This window comes from Carex rostrata, chromosome 33 (assembly GCF_964058835.1).
Source record: "Carex rostrata chromosome 33, lpCarRost1.2, whole genome shotgun sequence".
Taxonomy (NCBI): domain Eukaryota; kingdom Viridiplantae; phylum Streptophyta; class Magnoliopsida; order Poales; family Cyperaceae; genus Carex; species Carex rostrata.
The window spans coordinates 5,237,925-5,259,206 of NC_135950.1; the positions used below are offsets into that span (position 1 = coordinate 5,237,925).

The window sequence follows — 21,282 nt, forward strand, 5'->3', positions numbered from 1 at the left end:
TTTAATTAGTGCATTCTCCAATTATAAATATCTGAATGTACTAAATGTTGCATGCAAGTAACACAATATTGTTTGCATTAATCATTGCAAAATTTACGAAAAAAGAAATTTATTTTTAAATATATTATTACTATTATATAGTTTTTATATGGAAAATATACCTTCATATATGTTTTACGAAAATGGACTAAAAAATAATATAAAAGACTAAATTTCCAGCTGGCGCGTATTTACATTTTACAATGTGCACATTCTTGAATGCGTATCCTCTGCATTAACTCAAAAGGGAATCTTTTGAGTTAATGAATCTCAACCGTTTGATTTTATACGAAGCTAATACGGCTTCTGTCTATAACATAAGGACTTTTTAATATTAGTGCAGATCTAGTCCGCACGAATAAAAAAACAGATCAAATGGTCAATATTCATTAACTGAAAAGATTCCCTTTTGAGTTAATGCAGAGGATACGAATTCCACATTCTTTGGGAATAATCAAATAGTTTCACTTTGGAAGATATATATATATTTTTATTTATTACACGTTCAGACTTCAGAGCATGCAATTAATTAGTGCTGCATTTTTCCTTCTTTTTCTCCCATGCATGGCATGGGGGCATAGTAATTATATATTTAGTTTGAAAATGAGCGTTCCAAAAATTATATATTTAGTAATTATACATTAGTTGTATGGATGAACATGAACATGGCATGCACTTCGATTCTTTGCTCAAGTTTTGGCAATTAATGATATTAATTTGCACGTCCAAAAATAAAATTGTTGTATGCATTTTGCTTGAATTACTTTATTACCGACCAAATCCATTCTCTCCTCTTCGTTGCTCTGCAATTGATCTTCCGTGGAAAAAACTATGCAGTCAAATGTGTGACGGGTTAGACCGTTTCTTCCATCCTGTTATCCTTGACACACCTAGGCTAGGAGCTGTTTTGTAAACATTTTTGTAAAGCACGATTTTAGAAGGATGCATCATGCATGCATCATCAACTCTTCTACTTATATCACTAGGTGGCCTCTGCTTAGTTTTTTTATGAGATGAGCCCATTAAAGGTCCATCTATAATTGGGCCCAACTGAATCTTTTGCGTAAATTTTGCTTGTACCCGGCCCAAGTTCTGTTAGAATCTTTTTAGTAGAGTACATCTAATTAAATCAACAGGTGTTATTTATTTGTCCAGCAATTTAACAGTATTGGGTTTTGTTTGTAATTGTAAACCCACTAATTAATCAGTGGAAGTGCTTGTTTTATGTATTGTGCGTTAACTAATTAGCTAACCAGTCACGTATGACATATGCTCGATGAAATGCCACAATGAATAGTATATTGGTCACACTATACCTAATTGCCAGAATTCACAAGTGCCAACCCAAAAATAGGAGATGGCAAAACTTTATACCAATTTCAGTCAATAAATGAAATGCACAAACACAGGTTTCTTTAAAACTCAAAACAAAACATTTACATGCACATTCGCCATTGCTCTCAAAAGTCAAAACCACACACTATTAACAATTTAACACAAATCCAGAAACATTTTGCATGATTTACGACTCCTCAAATTAATTTACAATCAAACCTCAAATGGGTACCCACAGACCACACACTAATTAATTAAGGTCTTTTGAAGAATGGTTGGAAGGAAGACTTGACGCTCTCATCTTCCCACTCTACACCTCTCCACCATTCCACTTCGGCCACTATTGACCTCAATTTCGGTGGCATGGATTGCTGCTTGAAAGGAAGTTTCATCAATTCGGGACACCCAATTATGTAAATGTTTTGTAAAGACGGGAAGGTATAAGTCGGGCTGCATATGCTTTGTAAATTAGGGAGGTAACACAAGAGAATTCTTGTGAGGGAAGGGAATGGAAGGACCAATTCTGCGTTTTCTTCACTGATCATCGCCTCATCAGTTGCAACAACTTGCTCAAATGATTTACACCTTATTATGCTCAGATCCTCGAGGCATGGGAGATACACAATCCATGAAATGCTCTGTAGACTCTTGCAATAATCGATAGATAAACTGCGTAGTCTAGGAAGCATATCCATGGGTGTTAGTGTTACCCCTTTCCATAAAATTTGCTTCAGGTATATCATCTCAGATAGTAATATAGTCTCGAGATTTTCAAAATGCCAGTTAGGATTTTCACCATTTCTTTCCATCTCTATTGATTCAAAGGAACATTTGTGGAAAAAAAGCTCATTTAGATTCTCTTGTACTTGATTCGTTCCGAGGAAGTTGCTAAACATGGAGAAAGAACCCGGATTGCTCAACATAAAAATCTTGAGAGACATTATGGGCACTTGAGTTAAATTGTTCAGTTTTTGCAATTGATCCTCTTGATTAATATTAATTCCAAGAGAGCTGAATTTCGATAGGCACTCTAACTCGTTGAGTACCGATGGAAGATATTCCACATTTTGCAACCTTTTCCAAAAGTTGTACAAGTCAAGCACTTTAAGCTCTTTGAGTTGGGATAATAGGCCTTTGGGTATTTTAGTAATTGCAGTGCCCCGCAATAGCAAGTACTGAAGCTTTGTGAGGAGCTCCATCCCCATAGGTAATGAAGTAAACTTATTTCCAGATAAATTCAAGAATTGTATGTTGGTTAATTCACATATCCCCATTGGAAAGCTAGAAAGGTTACACCAGGATAGGTCTAGGTATTTCAATCCCTTAAAATTTCCAATTTCTGGGTCACTTTTCAACAGATTTCTTTGAAGCATTAGAACTGATGGTCCGGAAGGATTATCGGTGAGTGGAGAAAATGTATCAAGTTCATTATTCATCAATGATATAATCTCACTGGTAGACCAAATTTCTGTGTACGTATTTTGAGGTATGGCTTTTAACCTAATTCCGGCTTGAACAAACCATTTGTACTTGTTCTTTCCTTCCTCGCATGCTATCCAAAGTAGCATTTCCCGTATAACATCATGCAATTTCACCTCATCATAAGATTCGGTTGGTTCTAACATATTAGCTACTTGTAATCTACTAATGTAGTTATATCCAATGTTTATAGCATCTTTCATGTCCACTTCATTTATCAACCCTAACCCGATCCAACAATAAATCAATTCCCTTTTTTTAATTTCACCGTCCTCAGGCCACAGGGCACAGCACAGGAAACATTCTTTCAGGGCACTGTTATTCAAATTTTCATAGCTGTACTTTAGCATGCGCAATATGCTTTCATTCATACCTGATGATTCGAGCACATTAAGACGCCTTTTTTTTAGGATATTGATAGCATAGTACCATTCTCTAGGGTCCTTCTGATCACGCATCGCTCTGCCGGTGACTATAAGGGCCAGCGGCAAACCGCCCAATTCCTTGACCACCTCCTGCGCTAATTTTGGTATTAGAGGATGCGCTTGCATTGTCTCATTACCGACCTTCTCTTCAAAGAGAAACATCGCTTTGTCACCCTTTAGACACTCCACTTGGATTTTCTTTTTAACCTCCATAGCCCCACAAACTTCCTCGAACCGTGTTGTTAAAATAACCTTTCTTTTCCACTGGCCGGGGCTATCCGTAACATTACAAGAGGGGACCCCGATTAAATCTAGATCTAACCGACCCCATATATCGTCCAATAGAAAGGCAAAGTTTTTTTCCTTTAGAAAGTTGTTTATAGTTTTGGCTTGAGATTGCAAACCGCTGCTCCTGGGCAAGCGGAATTTCTTGACAATTTCATTCTGGATCCTTTCCTCTGAACATTCCTTGGAGCAAGTAACAAAAATGACAACATCAAAAGACGGGTCTTGAGCAAGTGAACTATGTACCTGCTTCAAGAGATGAGTCTTCCCCACACCGCCTACTCCCCATATGCCAATCACCCCTTGCATTTGCATCTCATCATCTTTCACAAAATTCATCACCATTTCTAGATTTGTCGGTCCTTCTACCACTTTTAAGACATTACGTGCCGTTGCCATTGGGAATTCAACGACTTCAAAATCTGCTCTTCTCGCGAGCAAACTCTTCATCTCTTCAAGGTTCCTCTGGGCTACTTTGCTGATCTTGTATTTTGTCAAAAACAGGCAGTGGGGCCTCTGACGAAACCTTTCTCGGATCACATTTACCTCTTCTTCAATAGTGTTCACTTGATCCAACCAATCTTTTGCTTCTTGTGTTGAAACGCCATTCTGCCGCTTCGCTTCTTCAATGGTTGTGTTCACTTCATCCTTTATGGAAACAAGTTGTTCTTTTGCCAACTCGAGCTCTCGTAAGTTGTTGTTTGCGCTCAAATGGTAAGTGATGAGCTTGATCATGGTGCTTGCAAATTGCAATAGATTACAAAAATGCTGTTCAACCAAAGGATGGGGAAATAAGAAAGAACAGAAAGAAAAAGAAAAATAAGGTGTATCTTCTCTCTCTTGATCAGGAGGGGTTATGACTTAATTTGAGGTATTTATTTTTGTCATTTGTGAAAAACAAACAGCTGGTAATAAGAAAGAGAGGTTTGGAAAAGAGGAAATATATATATATATATATATGATTGTTTGAAGAAAGGCAAACAAAAGGAGTTTGGAAGCTTCAATTACTGTTTGCTGAATATGTATGCTTTTTTTTCTTGGTATGTTTCGCCTACACTACATAATTATACCTGTCTATTTTAATAAGTGTGTATTTTATTAATACAATAGTCAATTGTGCATCAATGTATAAAGTACAAATTTTTAGTTTTGAAAAATGATTATGGGTAATTATACGGACTTTCTAAGGGTTTATTTGAAAAAAAAATGCATTGACGTTGGGAGCAAATTGCATCTATTTATTTATTTATTTTATTTCCTTGCACTGTTGCACATCAAACAGAGGTTGTGCAATGGGTTTTATTTAAAATTAGAGTTAGTCGCATGAAAGCTCATTGATAGATTATTTTTTGTTATAATATTTGAAAACTATTTCAATGTTATAATAAAAAAATTAATTTTTTAAAATTTTAGTTTCTTCTCCGATTTGCAGCTCACTGTATCTCATAATTAAAAGAAATATTATCTCATTGGAGCAATATTATAAAATCCGGTTTTTATAATGGAGTTGAAATTGTTGAAATTTATAATGCTTCTTCAACAATTTGTATCTCCTTTGGAGGCCCCTTTTTTTCCCTTCTTAATTTCTTGGTAGCTAAATTGAATAATGACAAGCTAATTAAATGTTTATAAAAGTTGCTTTGAGAATTGCTTATAATTATTTTTCTTTAAACAGAATGCTGAAATAATCATCATATTTAGCTACATATATAAAACTTGTGATTAAGTTCAGACCGTCATGATAATACAGCTGTTAAGAGTTTAAAATAATTATTTAAAAAATACTTTAAAAATAACGAAAAGAAATTTCTTCATTTTCTCAATTTTATAAAGTCGTAATTAGTTGGTTAGCATGCCAATTTATCATATCTTGATAACCTACAAAAGAATATTTTATTAAATAAAAAATCAAATGGATCTAGAAAAACAAGAAATTTCACCTTGAACTGCGGTACCATGGTTTTATCCCAAATGAAACTTGATACCATAAAACATTTCTTTCTTATTATTATTTTACAAATAACAAAATTCGAAGTTTCTTTTAGCGTCCCAGCAATTGACAATCTCGAAACAACTAAACTTTTTTGAAAAAAATATATATCTTCTGAAATGGCAATATGAAAATGTTGTGTAAAATAATTAACATTTTCATTATAATATTATAGTTGTAATTTTATTATCGGAAGTGCATGCTATGCAAATAATAATATAGTTATAATTTAAGTGTCATAATTTTTTTTTAATGAGAAGGTTGAGGGTCAAGCTAAGCTATCCAGTACCCTTTAGTGTCACAAGTAATTATTATTATTATTATATATATATATATTTTTTTTTTCTTTTGCTTTAATATTTTGAAAAACAATCAATGAATTCGAACCGTTGATCTTTTGCTTTAAATAAAAAGGGACTAATTAGTAGTCCATAAATAAAAGGATTAAATTAAATAATTTTAGTACATTTATTTCTTAGATTTTTAATGGAAGAATTATAGAAATAGTTCAAATTCGTTGTTTAAAATTAATTTGAAATTATAGTAACACCTAAGCCTTACTCTATACGGTTTAATTAACCATCTCTTGCTGGAGCCTGAAATTGGGAATTTGATGAAGTGGAAGAGATTCTCTCTAGCGATGGTCTTTGGCGATAACTAAATTCTAACCTTTCAACTTCCAGCCTTCCAGGAGGACATTTGTACTATTTTGGAGAACAGTCTGGAAAAAGAAATTTGCAAATATGCCACATTTGTGTACCAAACCCTTTTTTTTTTAGTTTCCTGCAGTCCTGCTACATAACCTGAACACATTTTCTTTTTAAAATATAAACAAATAACAAATGACAGACAAAACCCAAGCACAGCATATTCTTTCTCCCCTTTCTCTAAAACTATGCAATCAATTTTTCTCAGTTTTTCTGATGCACTGCTATGTTGTGCAGATCCATATCTTTTAGTCTGACAGATCGACCACATGAATCACATGGTGCAGTTCGTGAACCACAATGGCTCTCATGCTCGCACAACCCACTTAACCGGTCTCGTGGGTCGGCTGGTTTGGCTCCGGCCGGGACCATGTCTCCACAGAAACGGCACATTATTAGTCGCAGGGGACATTCCTCAGACTGATGCTGCACCTGATTTGTACAATTTTGAAAACAATTTTGGTAAGCGTTGCATACATGGCAAAGTATACAAAAGCCTAGTTGTAGAAAGCCTATCTAATGGACTCCCAGCTGTTGTACTTTAACCCCCATCATAATTTTCATCTCAAAACCACCCGTATAAAACTTTGGAAGTGTAAATAATTAATTTGGGAACACCATCTACAATTGTATTAACAATAATGCCCAAGCAAAAATAACATAAAGCTAGTACAACAATAAAGAAGACTGAACTATACAAAAATTGTTAAGAGCAAATTTGCATTTCTACCAATAATGGAGACCGTTTGGATGTAATTCACAACTCGATACACCAGCAAGCAAGAAAATGTGAAATTGCATATTAGCTCCCTAAATTATCATAGATTGTTCAAACTAAATGATTGCTGCCTAAGCTCTCTAGGATTGCTGAATGTAAAATACTACTGTTTAGGATTCCATTCAGGTGGTATCATGGCTACTAAAGTGCCAACAATGAAGGAAGGTACATTATAGGAAGACAACATGGGAAAAGCTGTCTCAGAATTGGTTTTGTGTCCTAATGTGAGAAAAGGAAGAAGACCCACATTTTCTACGAATGTATGCCTTAATGGGCTTGTTCAGGCATGAAGAAATAGAGGTGAAATTAGGAATAGGACTATAGGAGGGCCTCTTATTTCCACACTACTCCAAACATTGTTCGAGAATCATGCAATAGTGGAAGAGTGGGATTGGGCCTATTTAAGCCCATGGAAAAGACACTCTCTTCCACTATTCCATTCCCCTCATGGAATAATTTGTTCCATCAGAGCAGAACTGGGAGGGGCTAAGGTGCAAAAAAAAAGGAGTTTATTGCAAATTTTTAGCTCAATTCTACTTCTCCACAATTTCATTCAATTCTAATCTCATTTAGCAACCATTCCACCATAATTACCCACTCGTTCAGGCACCAGTTTGAACAATTTCAAGTTTTTATGTACCAAAGATGAATTCAGACTTTTTCTTTAGAATGTTCATATGTCCTAAACATAGTATGTATGGCATGCTACAAAATGCCTACTTAACTACCTATCTGTGATGATGGAAAGACTAGCCACTTTTTTAAAGAAACTAAGATATTAAAAAATGTAAGAGATGGGATAAACTAGGCATTTGATCCCTCCACTTAAGATAGAGCATATATGCATGGAGTGGGGGAAGTACAGAGCAGTAACACAACCAATTACAGACAATCCTAAATGCAAATAACAGTTTCTAGAGGATACTGATCTTGGTTAGGTCTAACATGCATCTAATAACTTTCTGACAAATATGATTTTACTGACCTTAACATGCTTGGTTCTGACTGGTAGGTACAGCTTCCAGACCAGATAAACAATAAAAAAAGTATAGGATATTTCTTAATTCTTACCATTTTTTCTTTTTCAAGGACGATGCCACACATGCACTCAATGGGTTCATGGAACACCTTCATATGCTTCTCCATCTCCCCTTTTTGAAATGAGCGCCCACATTTAACACAGTGCACGTGGTTTTCTCTCTCCTCCTTCCGTAGCACAAGCCCACATCCCTCATACTGGCACACCACATTGTGCCTCACACAATATGCCTCATGTACAACAATTGTACGTTTAGCAACAAACCTCTTACAGTTACCACACTCCACCAAATCCTCACTATTCACCTTCTCGCCTTCACCAACTCTTTGCACATGAGCATTTCTATCTTTCACATGCACTGAGATTTGGTACTTCGACACTCCCTTAAACCCATAAACCCCAATGGTATAGTTACCTGGCACAAAATTCTGGTCCTTGTGCTTTATCACAAAGTTTTTAGAACCCATTTCATGAGACGACCACTCATGTCTATGTTGTGTCGGGAAAACCAAAGGATGTCTCGAAACATAAATATCAGTATCGGTATCCCCATTACTGTTGTTGTCAGTTTGGAGTTTGACTTCAAGATCGGCAAACCCGGATCTGATAACTTCACTAACAGTACCATCAATGGAAAATTTATAATACTTAAACTTTCCCTCTTCGACAATGCCCTCTTCAATCTTTCCCATCTCAAGAGGTGTTAATACATGGTTTTCTCCCTCTGGTGCCTCTATATCAACATCTATATCAGTTTCAATAACGGAAACAGTTGAATCAGGTTTCAATTCGAGAACCTGCAACCCATAATGTGTCTCCCCATAGGATACCCTAATTGTTTCTCCTTCAGACAAAGTTGCATGCAACCTAAGCTCTGTCTCAAGTATAGCTTTATGATTAGGCAAGTCATGGAAGCCAGGTCCCTCAGGTTTGAGTTTAGCATAAGTGCCTTTCGGCAAGCTCACATAACGCAATTCGACTAAAGGGACATCTATTCCTTCAGTGCCTTTGTCGGGAAACAAATTGTGCCAGACATGAGAGGGTATTTGCACTGTGCCTTCAGTTGCAGTAAACTCGAGTACACCAGCAAATGCCACTAGTAATTGGTTGTTTACTGTGGTCAAACGGAAATACATGGGACCCTTGTCGAGAGCATTTTGGGTAGAGAGTTCCTGAAAGGAGGAAGGAGGTAGTTTTATCTTGTCTCCTTGGCCTTCGAATGGCACTGCTTCTAAAAGTCTCATGAAACTGATTCCATTCCCTAGAAGGAGGTTTTCTTCCATCTCTTGTTCTGCCTATCAAAATCAATATATATATAGTCAGAGAATATAATAGGTATGAAGAACAAAAATTAATAATGGTACTCCTTTATCGATGCTTAGCAGATTTTAAATTACATGGTGTTTCTCATGCCATTAATGCAAACAGTTTAGGTTCACACCTAGTATTATTTATACCAATTACCAAGCAGGCATTGAAGTAAATCATGAAGGAATTAGTAGGGGTTACGGCACTACTTATACACAGTTTTATTAAGCAATTCAACAGAAGAAATCAATTGGTACAGTATAACATTAATGGAAGCAATTTAACAATTGAACAAAAAGGAAAATGTAATAATGGTACTCCTTTATCGATGCATATTTAAATTACATGGTGTTTCTCATGGCATTACTACAAACAGCTTATGTTCACACCTAGACCTAGTATTATATATACCAAGCAGGGATACTAGACCTAACTGCTAATTACAGTGCTGGTAAGGAATCAATTGGTACAGTAGAAGATTAACGGAAGCAATTGAACAAAAAGGAATGAATAATAGGCCTAATTATGAGGATTTACCAGGAGCTGTGCCCTTTGTGTGTCGATCATGATACTAGACCTAAAACATGATTATGTTCACACCTAGATCATGATTACAGTGCTGGTAAGGAATCAATTGGTAAAGTAGAAGATTAATGGAAGCAATTGAACAAAAAGGAATGAATAATAGGCCTGATTATGAGGAGATTTAGTTACCAGGAGCTGTGCCCTTTGTGCGTCGAGTTGTTTAACCCTTTGAGCAGCTTCTAATGCGTCACGCTGGCGCGCTGCCTCCGCCTTGGCTCGCTTTTCTTTGTCCATTTTGGCCTTGGCTCTCGCCTTTCTCTCCCTCTGCTCTCTCTCTACCTTCTCTCTCGCCACTCGAAGCTCAAAATCCATTTCTAAATTGTGAAATTTAGATCTCTCTCTCTCTCTCTCTCTCTCTCTCTCTCTCTCTTTGCCTCTAATCTCGTGTTGTGTCGTGTCGTGTCTATTGGAACGGTTTGGCACGCCGGGGAAAGGAAAGAAAGATTGAAGGACAAGAAAGGACCAGTTTGTGATTTTTTTTTTTTTTTCTTCTTCGGAACAACTGAACAATATATCCGAGATCATTGCTTAATTCTATAAATATTCAAGTAAGAGTAAGACGGTCATACAATTATACACCGCAATTTCCACCGAAATTAATACTACTTTATCACTAATTCTGACGTGGCGTGTTTCAAATGGTTATATTTTAAGGTAACATTTAATCAAAGAATTACACGAAAACAAACATATGTAAGCGATTACGGGATAGAGAGTATAATTGGGCCAGACAGAGTTACTTGGATCTTTCTGGATTGTTCTCTAAAATCCACGAAACTTTCTCTGTAAATTCAAATGCACAAATTACTTGTTACATCTTTCATTATTGACACGATTATATGTCAAATTTTTTTTTTTAAAAAGTTAGTTCATTTGATATAAAATTAAGCGGTAAAAAAATTATAAAAATGAATGCGTTAAAATTAACTTAAAATTCATTATTATATAAAATAATAAAAATTAATGTATTAAAATTAACTTAAAAGTCATCATTTTTTTTTAAATGATGAAAATGAATGTATTAATTTCTTTCGGGAATATTTAGCATATTTTATTGCGTAAAAACACCTCTAGTTTTTAAGCAAAAAAATTCTCAGTGTATTCTTCGACTTAAAATGTATTATATTTTGCGAGTACATTTTTATGGCATTTAATTACAGAGATATGTATGTTATTGTATTAATAAAATTAGTTAACAATTACAAAGTTAAGAAAATAATATTATAGATCTAAAAGGCTAATGCTCAAAATTTATCGGCTCTTAATTGGTGATAAAAAAAAAATTCAAATTGCATCATGTTGATATACAATTTTTTTTTTAAACCTTCGCAGCCACAGTCAAGCATATTAATATACAATCAATCTAATGACTTCACCAATTAATTAATTCTACTTGGTTTTATAATTTTTTTATGACTTCACCGATTAATTAATTCTAGGAATTTTCACTGGTTGGTCGTGTTCAGTTCAAACCGAATTAATTTTTTTTTACCAGAAAAAAATATTCAGGTTGCATAAATATAGACGGAATTGACTGAAAATTTTGATCAACCGAAATACAAAACGAATCAAATAAAGAAACCTTAATTCGATTAGTTTATTAACTAAATTAGTATGAAATTTTCCAAGTTATAACTAATAATATAATTATTAACTTATAATTGTGTATTAATATGTACGTTATTAAGTTGTGAGCAATAATAATACTATTTCGATTTATTTGGTCTTTAATTATCAAAATCAATTAGCAAATTAAAAACCGAACTATCATATTTTTTATAATGGAGCCACACTAATTAAATGAAACAACCGAACTATATTATCCAAAATAAATATAATTTAATTAAAATAAAACAAATGGAATTATTTAGACATTCTGACCGTGTAAAATTTAAATTTTATTTCAATGTTTAAAATTTGAATTATCTGGACCCCACCTACTCTTCTCTTTAATTATCCCATTAATTAGCATTAAGAATTGAATTTAAGATAATCGGCATTTGAAACTAATAATAGAATGTGCCACTTCACCTGAAATATAAAATATGTATAAATAATTTGTACATATATCCATAAAATTTGAAATGACATATGAAAATCTCGCCTATAGACTATATGTACATAATTTTTTATTTTAAAATTATTTTAGAAATTTAGTAAAAAGATTATCGGAAACTAGAAAGAGTGTTTGATTTTTCAATTCCATAGAAAGAACAAAATCACTTTATTCATTTGATAAATAAATTTAAATTTTTTGTAGCCAAGGTATATATTATAAAAGGAATGGTACCATTAATTTTGCCTAAATGAATCAAATCAATGGTTTGTTTTCTTCTATATTATAAAAAAAAGAATTAAGTGATAAAGAATATAATTGTTAGCTGTGGAGAAAGAAATTAGATAGTAGGTACCACATTACTGTTAGATTTGAAAACGTCTAAATCTAATTATTATGTTGGACTGCTATGTAATATAATTATATGTTGTATACTGTCTCAATTAAATGCCTAACCAAGTGATCAAATTAAGTGTAATATTTGTGACATTAATTAGGCATGTACGTATTTAAAATAAGGATATGGACCAAAAATATGTGTAGAAATATCAAGGTAATTATTTCTAATTGTTGATGGACCAATTAGAAATATTACAATTAAGTGTGATAATAAATTAAAGAGCTAATAATATATGAAATAATCTAGATTCTAGACAATTCAAGAATGCAAAATTCAGGCAACAAGCTAAGTCAGCAATTTGAAGTTGCAATCTAAAGTTTGACTAATGTAGTCAAATTCAAATTGTCTTTCTAAGCCGTCAAAAGAATGCAAAAGGCGACAACAATGTCTCTAAGGTGTCTTAATTGATTAGCTCTCTTTGATAACCGACATATTACCATTATAAATAGACAAGGTCTCCAAGGCAGCATGATATGAATTGATTTCTTTGAGAAATCATATAGCAACATAAATTGATTAGCTACTGAGCCTCTCTTTTGTCTCTCCATTGGATATTAGAGACAGAATTCAAATAGCAATTTTGATACGAATTATGTTCGGCAGCTTTGCAAGTCTCGGAAGAATATGAGATCTCAAGTTCAGCGTTCAAGTGTTCAAGCCTTTAATCTCAATCGAGTGTTGAATAATAGCCCGTTTAAGATGAAACAAGATAATTTCATTGTCTTAATTTTGTTTCATTTATTTCATTTATGGTCCTATTTAATGGTGCAACTCTGCACCAACAATTACTGCTTAAATTTTTTAACGACGGCTTATATTGCCAGGGATAAGAACCTGTCCGAATGTCTTTGGACTGAATTCTTCTCCAAAGCATTTCTGTACCGTGTGATTCAATCTCATCACAATTTGTTAATTATTATCGAGGAACGTATTGTTCAACCACTCCTTTCTTCATTTTCTCTATTTGACCAAGTAAGGAAATTAAGTTTCTTTCTTGTTATTCAAATCAAGTCTCTCCAAGAAAAAATAATAATAATTTACAAAGAAGAACTCTTCTATCAATCTATCCTCCGGGTCCTTGAAGAAATTAAAGCACACACATTCCTATCTTCCAACGAAGCATAATGATAAGTTAATTGATTTGTTTAATTGGACAAATGTATGATGCATCTGTTAAAGATACATGGAGCATAGTGAGAGATACATCATGAGTGACACTTAGCATAACAACACACAAGAAATTTTGATGAGATTGAATCATACGGTAAATAAATGCTTTGGATAGGAGTTACAGTCCAAAGCTATGCTATTCGATTACCAGGACAAATGACGTAATATGATCTAGACACACACACACACTGCTGGATCTGTTCCAAAACAAAGTTGAATATTATATTGATCACACTGACAAATTATTCAGCTAATTCTAACATCAAACCCAACAAATTGATCTATTTTTTAAACAAACTGTACTAACAACAGACCTCTTTCATGTATACACAAGTTATAGCCTAACCACTGTCCATGTACTTGATTAAAAATATAAAATAAAAACTATAATTCCCGAGACAGATCTGGCAAAGAAGGTGGTGATTCACCATTATGTTTACTGGGCACGGGAGTATTCCTTCGAGATTGTCTCTTAGTCGGTACAAGCACCTCTGCATTGTTTGACCCGTCTATGATCAACAATTCATCATCACTATCATCATCTCCCCCTTTGAATACTGGATGGATGTATGCATTTAGTAGGTATCCCTTTAGATCTAAATTTGGTTCTCTTGCTTTTTCTAGAGTATCTTTCATCATTGCTTCCTGTGAAAACCCAAAAGAAACATATTTCAGTTATGTATTTAATTTTCATAAAAATTTGGTAGTATCAAAAACCCAAAAGGAATATAGAGAGAGAGAGAGAGAGACCTGTAGAGGGTACTTCAGGAAGGCCGACTCAAAGCGGTGCTTGCAGAAATAGTAAAACCATATGGTCAAAACAGGAAGTACTAAAAGCACAGGTGTAGATTGTGCCATTCCTTTACTGCTTAGCAAGCCAAGTAGAAGTAACTGAGATATAAGTAAGGCTGTAATGATGCGGCTATGCACACTTGGCCAGAAGGCAGCCCCACTCTCATACTCTTGGTTGTATACATTGATTATCTATAAGAGGATAATAAAAGAATTGTTGTTAGTAAAAAAAAAAAAAAAAAAAAAAAAAAAAAGCAGAAGGAGGCTAATTAATTAAATTACCTGATGACGGTAGACGACATAAGCAAGCGCAAAGAAGACAATGATAAATGGGAGGAGAAAAGGGGTGACAACTGCATAGACAAGGCCCAGTAGGAAATAGAGCTGTATCTGAGGCTCTGACGAGTCAAATCCAATACTGCCTGGATCCATTGCCTCCACTCTATCCTTTTCCGTTTTCACCAAAAAGAAATTCTTCAAGTGAAATATGATTAGGGGCTTCAGCCTAAGTATCTCACCAGCCACCCCGGCCCACCCATCAACCATTATATATGTTATGAAGAACGTCGCCCTCATTGGTATTGAAACACCTATTATCTTTGGTATACTATCATAATGATGATCAAATATTAGTTACTTGCTCAAAAAAATGATATAAATATAATATATCAAAAAATGAAGATGTATACTTACTCATTGGCGGACTGGTGAAGGAAGGTATTAAGCTGATCTAAAGCAGTACCACCGATGACACTCACAAGAAAAACATTAACTACCAAGAAGAAGTAATACTTGAAGGCTGATTTTCTCTCAAGAACAGAGGTGCAAATAAAGCCCTCAAACTTAGACATGAACATGAGAATCGTGGGGAGCAATATTAAGAAAATTTTCAAGACAATTCCTGGTAGAAACCCCTGTATGAACGACTTGATGAATTTGATTTCAATAAGAGGTTTTAGAAATGGTGCAGCCTTTTCAATGCCCTCAATATTGGCCAGAGACTGGACAAAGAGAACGGGTATAACATAGAAGAAGGTTAGGAAAAAGAAAGCAACTTTAGCAATGAGCTTTCTAATTGTCAGTGAAACGAAAGGGATGGAGAGGTTGTTCCAGTATACATCTCTGGGCTCCGGGGCCCAATCAGTCAACCAGATGGTGGGGTTTCGTGTCTGTTGAGTCTGAGCACACACTGCTGCACCCCAACGTGTCTTAAATGACACAAAGGCTGCTGGTATCACAGATTTTGGGTCTTTTCGAACCCTTTCTCTCTCAAGCAACTCCTGAAAGATTTTTTTTAGAAATAAATGTTCAGAATGTGAAATTTGAAATGACCATGAAATGAAATGAATGGTAAAAATATTTTGTTTACATACTTCCTTTGATAGCTCCTCAATCTTTTTGGTGTAGTACTCAATAGCATCCACTTTGGCACCCCATAAGCCTAGAAATCCCGTCTAAAAATCAACAATAATATGAGTTAACATGTGCAAACAAACAAAGAGAGAAGAAAATTATTGGCAAACTATACAAAAAGTGAACTCAACCTTGCAAGTCGGCTTCGTATCAGGTTTCCGCTCGTATTTTAGCAAATAATAGTCAAGCCAGTTCCTGTTTTTCTTCTTCTCCTTTACTAGTTTTGCTAATTTATTTGCATTGTGTACAACCTACTTTTCCAAAAACATACACAATCAATGAACCCCGGTCCTGGTAACTTTTAATGAAAAAAATGAAATAGACTCTAGGTTTTCCTGCACAATTTAACAAAAGAGGCAAATTGTCTTTCCTGCATAATTGAACTGTTATGTTCCATTTCCTTTTGCTGTGTTATCCTTTTATCTCATTTTTGTAGAAACCTAATGAGATAACTTATTGATAGGAAAAGAAAAAAAGGTAAAATACCCTATCGAACACTTATAAAGACTACTTATCCTTCACCTCGGTATTCTAAAACCTTTACCTCATACCACAATAATGAAAAAAAAAAAATGCTAAATGCTGAAACAAACTACAATGTTTTCCTGCATACACATATATATTGTCCGACAGATCCATGTCATGCTATAACAATATAAAAAGAAGTATAATGGAATAGATTATATACCTGATGAGTTAGATAGTGATCAGGGTGGTTTACGAGAAAGAAATGCTCAGTAAGTTCACTTATCGACTCGTCTGGGTCAGGGGGGATGTTTCGCACCAGCACCTGAAACAAAAAGAAAAGAATTAAAATCAGGCTACAAATATTAAAAAAGTATTAATACATTTTGAAAGAGAGATAAAAGAAGATATTTACAGTAAATTGGTCGGGACGGCGTCTCTCAGAGGCAAGGAAATCAAGCCTCATAGTTGCCACTTTATGGTACTCTTTATACAATACAAAGAACGTCCAAAATGTGAATACGTATGCCATCACCAAATGGGTCCAAAATCTACCAGCAATGGAAATCGAAATTTGGTTAATAATTAATTGTTGATAGATAAATCGGAAGGTAAAAATCTACCAATTTGAAAGATCCTTATTTTACCTCGGAGAGCCAAGTGGAATGTTAGAAATAGAGAGCTTGTCGATGTCGCTATAATTTACCTTGGACTTCTCGAGAGTATCATTTGTCCAGTTAACTGGTACCAGTATAGCAAATGCAAGTATTGCCATTGGGACAAATATCTTCAGCCTATAATGTACGAAAAACTTAATTATCAATCAAACATTACACATGCAAGTAACAACTATGTGTGATGTGATTGATGTGATTGATTATAAAAGAAAAGAAAATGTACATTACCGTACCCGATTAGATATATCCTCAAAAAGACAGCAGAATCAAGGCCAGCATGTTCAATAAGCTCTGGCTCAGGCATTTTCAGAGCAGCCGGCATCCATCCAAGAAATTTGACATAAGATCTCATGTCTAAATTTACAAATTTGCTCATGATGTTTCCACCACGGCTTGGGCTGCTCCTCACACCCTTCAAGTACCATTTTGGAAAATACACCCGATCATTTATTGGTTGAAGTCTCAGAAATGCAAATGCTATTAAGAAAGCAATTGCCGACAGTATGTTTATTGCAGCTGACAGTCCTATATCTTGAAGTGTTGCCATTCTTATTTATGTCTTCTCAAATCAATAATATTGATTAACAGTCCCTGAAAAAGTCAGAATCGTGAATTGGTCAGTCAGTGTTGCATAAAAGTTTCTTCGTTTTAGGGGTAGACATGAAAACTGAAAAATAATAGGCACAGCAATTCCCTTTTCAGACTTAAAACCAGAAATTGCTGTCTCATAAACCCAATCCACTGCTGGCACCCCAATTCAATGCAAATTATTTCAGAAAATGTGAACAAAAATACAAAGTGCAAATAATACAGGTGGGCCTGGACTGAATAAGTGGGAATTTCAGTGTTCTTAATTGTGACCTTTAAATATCAGATTTATGCCATTAAATTAAACAACCTGAAAGAAAAAAAACTTGGGAATTCATCAAAAATCACAAAAAATTAAGGCACAACAATTCCCTTTTCAGACTTAAAACCCGAAATTGCTGTCTCATAAACCCAATCCACTGCTGGCACCTCATTCAATGCAAAAGAACCAACACAAATTGTTTCGGAAAATGTTAACAAAAATACAAAGTGCAAATAATACAGGTGGGCATTTCAGTGTTCTTAATTGTGACCTTTAAATATCAGATTTATGCCATTAAATTAAACAACCTGAAAGAAAAAAAAAAACTTGGAAAATTCATCAAAAATCACAAAAAAATTAAGAAATAGCAGGTCGCTGTCTTGTAGATCCGTACTCGAACTATAATCTAATTTTATAAGCGTTGAATTATCATAATTATATACTAATTTTACCTTTTTCTGGAAGATTTTTTTGAATTATAGAGATTTAAGAAATGATAAATACCCATTTTACCAAAAAGGATGTAAGATGTACAAAAACAGTAACAACAAAGGCACTTTACTTAAAATAACAGTTTAATCCCCTCAAACTCCAAAATTATTTGTTCGATCCAATTTTTTTTAGCAACAAACAAACAAATCTAACCTTCAATTGCAATTGACACAAGTTCTATGCAGAGATCTCAAAGAAAACAATCAAAAAATTCAAAATAGGTTAAGAGAAAAACCTAGTAAATAGCACAACTTGCAACACTAGAGATGATAAGACAACAAACTTGGACTTGCTGTTTCATTTCTCATAGCGTGCGACTAATGATTGAACTAGAGAGAGAGGGAGAGAGATATACAGGAGTACAGGTAAAGGATCTACGCTGGCTTCGCTGGTGTGGATAAAGCAAGTGAGAGAGGAGAACTCAAGAGAAGTGTAGTGTGGTGAGTAAGCAATCCCTTTCCCTTAATCCCTTTCCTGTTTCTAGTCTCTTCTTTTCTCCTACTGTAACTCTTCGTCTCTTTCTTCAGAATTTTTATTTTTGTCGTACAAATGTAACGGTTCCTTGGCCAGGCCAGAAGAGGAAAGATCTCATCCCTAAAGTAACACAAATTTTTATTTTATATCCAGACCGTCTGATCGTAACCCAGGAATACACGTGATCAGATTGAACGGTCAGGCTCTATAGTCAAAATTTGAGGTACTTAATTCCAAAAAGAGTTGCTCTGCGTTGATGAAGTAACCCAAATTTTTTGTTTATATCCTGACCGTTTGATCGTAATTTTTTGTTTATATTCGTGCCAGAGCAGATCTAACGGTCAGAATACATAGCCAAAATTTGGGTTACTTTAGGGGATCCGAATTCCCAAAAGAGTCCAGGTCAGCCAGAAGAGGATAGGTCTGGATACCTAAAGTAACCCAAATTTTATGTTCAGATACAGACCGTCTGATGATTATTAGGAATACACGTGAGCAGATTGAACGGTCAAGATTCATAGTCAAAATTTGAGGTACTTTAGATGATCCGAATTCCCAAAAGAGTCCAGGGGAGGTGACTCTGGCGTTAATGAAATAATTGAAAATTGAAAGCGACGGGGTCGGGGACCTGAAAAATAATTAAAGCTTTATCGAGTGCTTCACTCTAAAATTGTCTCTCTCTTCATGCATGTGAAAGTGTGAAATATACGGTTTCCATTGTCACGGCCCCCTTTAATTTTCTTCATTTATAAAATATTTGCATTAATAAATCTCCTGGAAACATTTAGAAATAAATAAAGAAGAAATTAAACGTACCTTAATATGCACAATCTTATTTATATTTTTTTATATATGGACAAATAAGATTGTTTTCCTCATTTGTTTCTTCCAAAAGCTGCTTGTATCTCTCTATTAATTGTACTCTATATTGTTTCCGTGCATGTTTAAAAATAATTATCTATTATGATAAAAAAAAACCTTCTTTTTTTTTTTGCAGTTCTTAGTCTAAAAATATTTAGATTTTTATACAATAGCGAATGTAGTATAGTATTTTGATTATAAAATGAAAAAAAAAATAGCTTTTACACCCGAGCCATTATCTTTTCTCTCTCGTATAATAAAAAAAATGTTTATTTTGGTCGATTAAATAATTAAGTAAAATAAGACAAAATTTGAAAAGAAAATGAAGCAACAAAAGGAGATGCAAAAGTGAGAATGTAATAGAATAGTATCCGGGGGGTTATGTAGAAATTTGATTTTTGTTGTCTGTTTCGTTTCGCACGGGATAGGACTTATGAGTTATGAGTCGGACAAACGGTCGGATGGAGCGTGGAGAAACAGGGGATGGAATTGGAACTTGGAACTTGGAAGCTCCAGCGTCAATTAATATTTAATAATAATTACTGGGGACTTGGAGGAGGTGGGGACCAGAGAATTGTTAGATTCTCTGTAGCACTCCTATGCAGTATTTTATTAGTTCGGGTCGTTTACTGGGCAATCCACCCACCCGCTACGTTGTTTTATGTATCCATCATTGGATTCCGGATGTAGCGGAGAGAGAGAGGTCATGGAAACGGACACCGGGACACGTAGCAGTAGTAGTAGTAGACTAGTAGTATTGATTATTAATTCCAGCTGTTAAATTAAATTATTATATTGCTTTTATTTGAGACGGAAATGGGAATTAATTATTAATAATATTGCAGTGATTAATTAATGTGTAATTGACTAATTGCGTATAAACTATAAACAGGGGACTGAGCATGAGGAATTGGATCGCTCGCTGCAGCCATACAGATTACAGGAAAGGATACAGCAGTTAGGTTTTTGATCATGTGCTGTCTTGTCTACCAATAACCAACTTTTTGTTGCTCAGTTTTGTTTTGACACTATATAATTAAAGGAAAGTTAATTAACACTATATAAATATATAATTGTATTGCAACAATTTCCATGATATCGGTCAATTTGACCTACCTACACAAACAAATAGTACAAATAATCAATTAATTACTATCCACAACCCACAGTTCTTTCTTCTTTTCTTTTCTTTTCTACAAATTAAACAGTCTCTCTCTTTCTTTTTACAATTGAAAACTGTAACATGTAAAAAAAAATTAGTTTTTCCTATTTAATTAAGCCAATTCATGAAATGATAAAGTGAGCTGGACTGTAATTATAATTAATTTACAAATTATGACGCCAGATGATGATGATCCCAGTGCCATTAAAATATGTATTTGTCCGTTACAATCACAACAATCGGCTATTAATTCATAGTAAGAAATTGAGCAACCGGACAAATGTTGATTCCCGGTAGGCCAACCCAAGCCACGTGAAATGTTCACCAACCGGACAATATATATATATAATTAAAAAAAAAAAAAAAAAATCAGATTTATAGTTGAAGGTATAACGGCCACATCGTCTCCGTTGAATTGAAATTTCAGAGACGTACGTAAATTTGTTACATTTCTATTCCATAATTACTTAAAATAAATAATGATCCACCTATTAATTAAT

At 34.4% G+C, this 21,282-nt stretch overlaps 3 protein-coding genes across 7 annotated transcripts; all 3 read right to left on the bottom strand.

Moving 5' to 3' along the window:
* Positions 1 to 1,579: 1,579 nt before the first annotated feature.
* On the bottom strand, positions 1,580 to 4,439 carry LOC144548434 (putative disease resistance protein At5g63020). The gene has a single exon (XM_078297092.1). It carries the CDS (start codon positions 4,296 to 4,298, stop codon positions 1,629 to 1,631), a length of 2,670 nt encoding a protein of 889 aa, XP_078153218.1. The 5' UTR covers positions 4,299 to 4,439; the 3' UTR covers positions 1,580 to 1,628.
* A 1,926-nt stretch (positions 4,440 to 6,365) lies between these two features.
* LOC144548441 (Ubiquitin fusion degradation UFD1 family protein) lies at positions 6,366 to 10,304 on the bottom strand. Its single transcript, XM_078297104.1, has 3 exons — positions 10,100 to 10,304; positions 8,110 to 9,372; positions 6,366 to 6,692 (listed from the first exon to the last, which is right to left on the bottom strand). The coding sequence occupies exons 1-3, from the start codon at positions 10,280 to 10,282 to the stop codon at positions 6,465 to 6,467; spliced, it is 1,674 nt and encodes a 557-aa protein (XP_078153230.1). The 5' UTR covers positions 10,283 to 10,304; the 3' UTR covers positions 6,366 to 6,464.
* A 3,490-nt stretch (positions 10,305 to 13,794) lies between these two features.
* LOC144548435 (hyperosmolality-gated Ca2+ permeable channel 1.2-like) lies at positions 13,795 to 18,821 on the bottom strand. Of its 5 annotated transcripts, none has more exons than XM_078297093.1 (11): positions 18,649 to 18,821; positions 17,177 to 17,534; positions 16,914 to 17,060; positions 16,682 to 16,817; positions 16,490 to 16,591; positions 15,933 to 16,052; positions 15,762 to 15,842; positions 15,082 to 15,668; positions 14,671 to 14,995; positions 14,347 to 14,580; positions 13,795 to 14,241 (listed from the first exon to the last, which is right to left on the bottom strand). In XM_078297093.1, the coding sequence occupies exons 2-11, from the start codon at positions 17,488 to 17,490 to the stop codon at positions 13,981 to 13,983; spliced, it is 2,307 nt and encodes a 768-aa protein (XP_078153219.1). In that variant the 5' UTR covers positions 17,491 to 17,534; positions 18,649 to 18,821; the 3' UTR covers positions 13,795 to 13,980. The 5 variants fall into 5 exon arrangements, with proteins under 5 accessions (XP_078153219.1, XP_078153221.1, XP_078153222.1 ...); XM_078297095.1 differs by having other exon boundaries at positions 18,641 to 18,798; XM_078297096.1 differs by having other exon boundaries at positions 17,172 to 17,534; positions 18,649 to 18,793.
* Positions 18,822 to 21,282: the final 2,461 nt, after the last annotated feature.

Coding starts and splice junctions, on each gene's coding strand:
- LOC144548434 (XM_078297092.1), bottom strand. CDS start 4,298: ATGATCAAGCTCATCACTTACCATTTGAGCGCAAACAACAACTTACGA.
- LOC144548441 (XM_078297104.1), bottom strand. CDS start 10,282: ATGGATTTTGAGCTTCGAGTGGCGAGAGAGAAGGTAGAGAGAGAGCAG. Junction 9,373..10,099: donor CACAAAGGGCACAGCTCCTG/GTAACTAAATCT, acceptor TGATTTTGATAG/GCAGAACAAGAGATGGAAGA. Junction 6,693..8,109: donor TCCTTGAAAAAGAAAAAATG/GTAAGAATTAAG, acceptor TGTACAAATCAG/GTGCAGCATCAGTCTGAGGA.
- LOC144548435 (XM_078297093.1), bottom strand. CDS start 17,490: ATGGCAACACTTCAAGATATAGGACTGTCAGCTGCAATAAACATACTG. Junction 17,061..17,176: donor TTGAGGATATATCTAATCGG/GTACGGTAATGT, acceptor CGTACATTATAG/GCTGAAGATATTTGTCCCAA. Junction 15,843..15,932: donor ATACGAAGCCGACTTGCAAG/GTTGAGTTCACT, acceptor GTTGATTTTTAG/ACGGGATTTCTAGGCTTATG.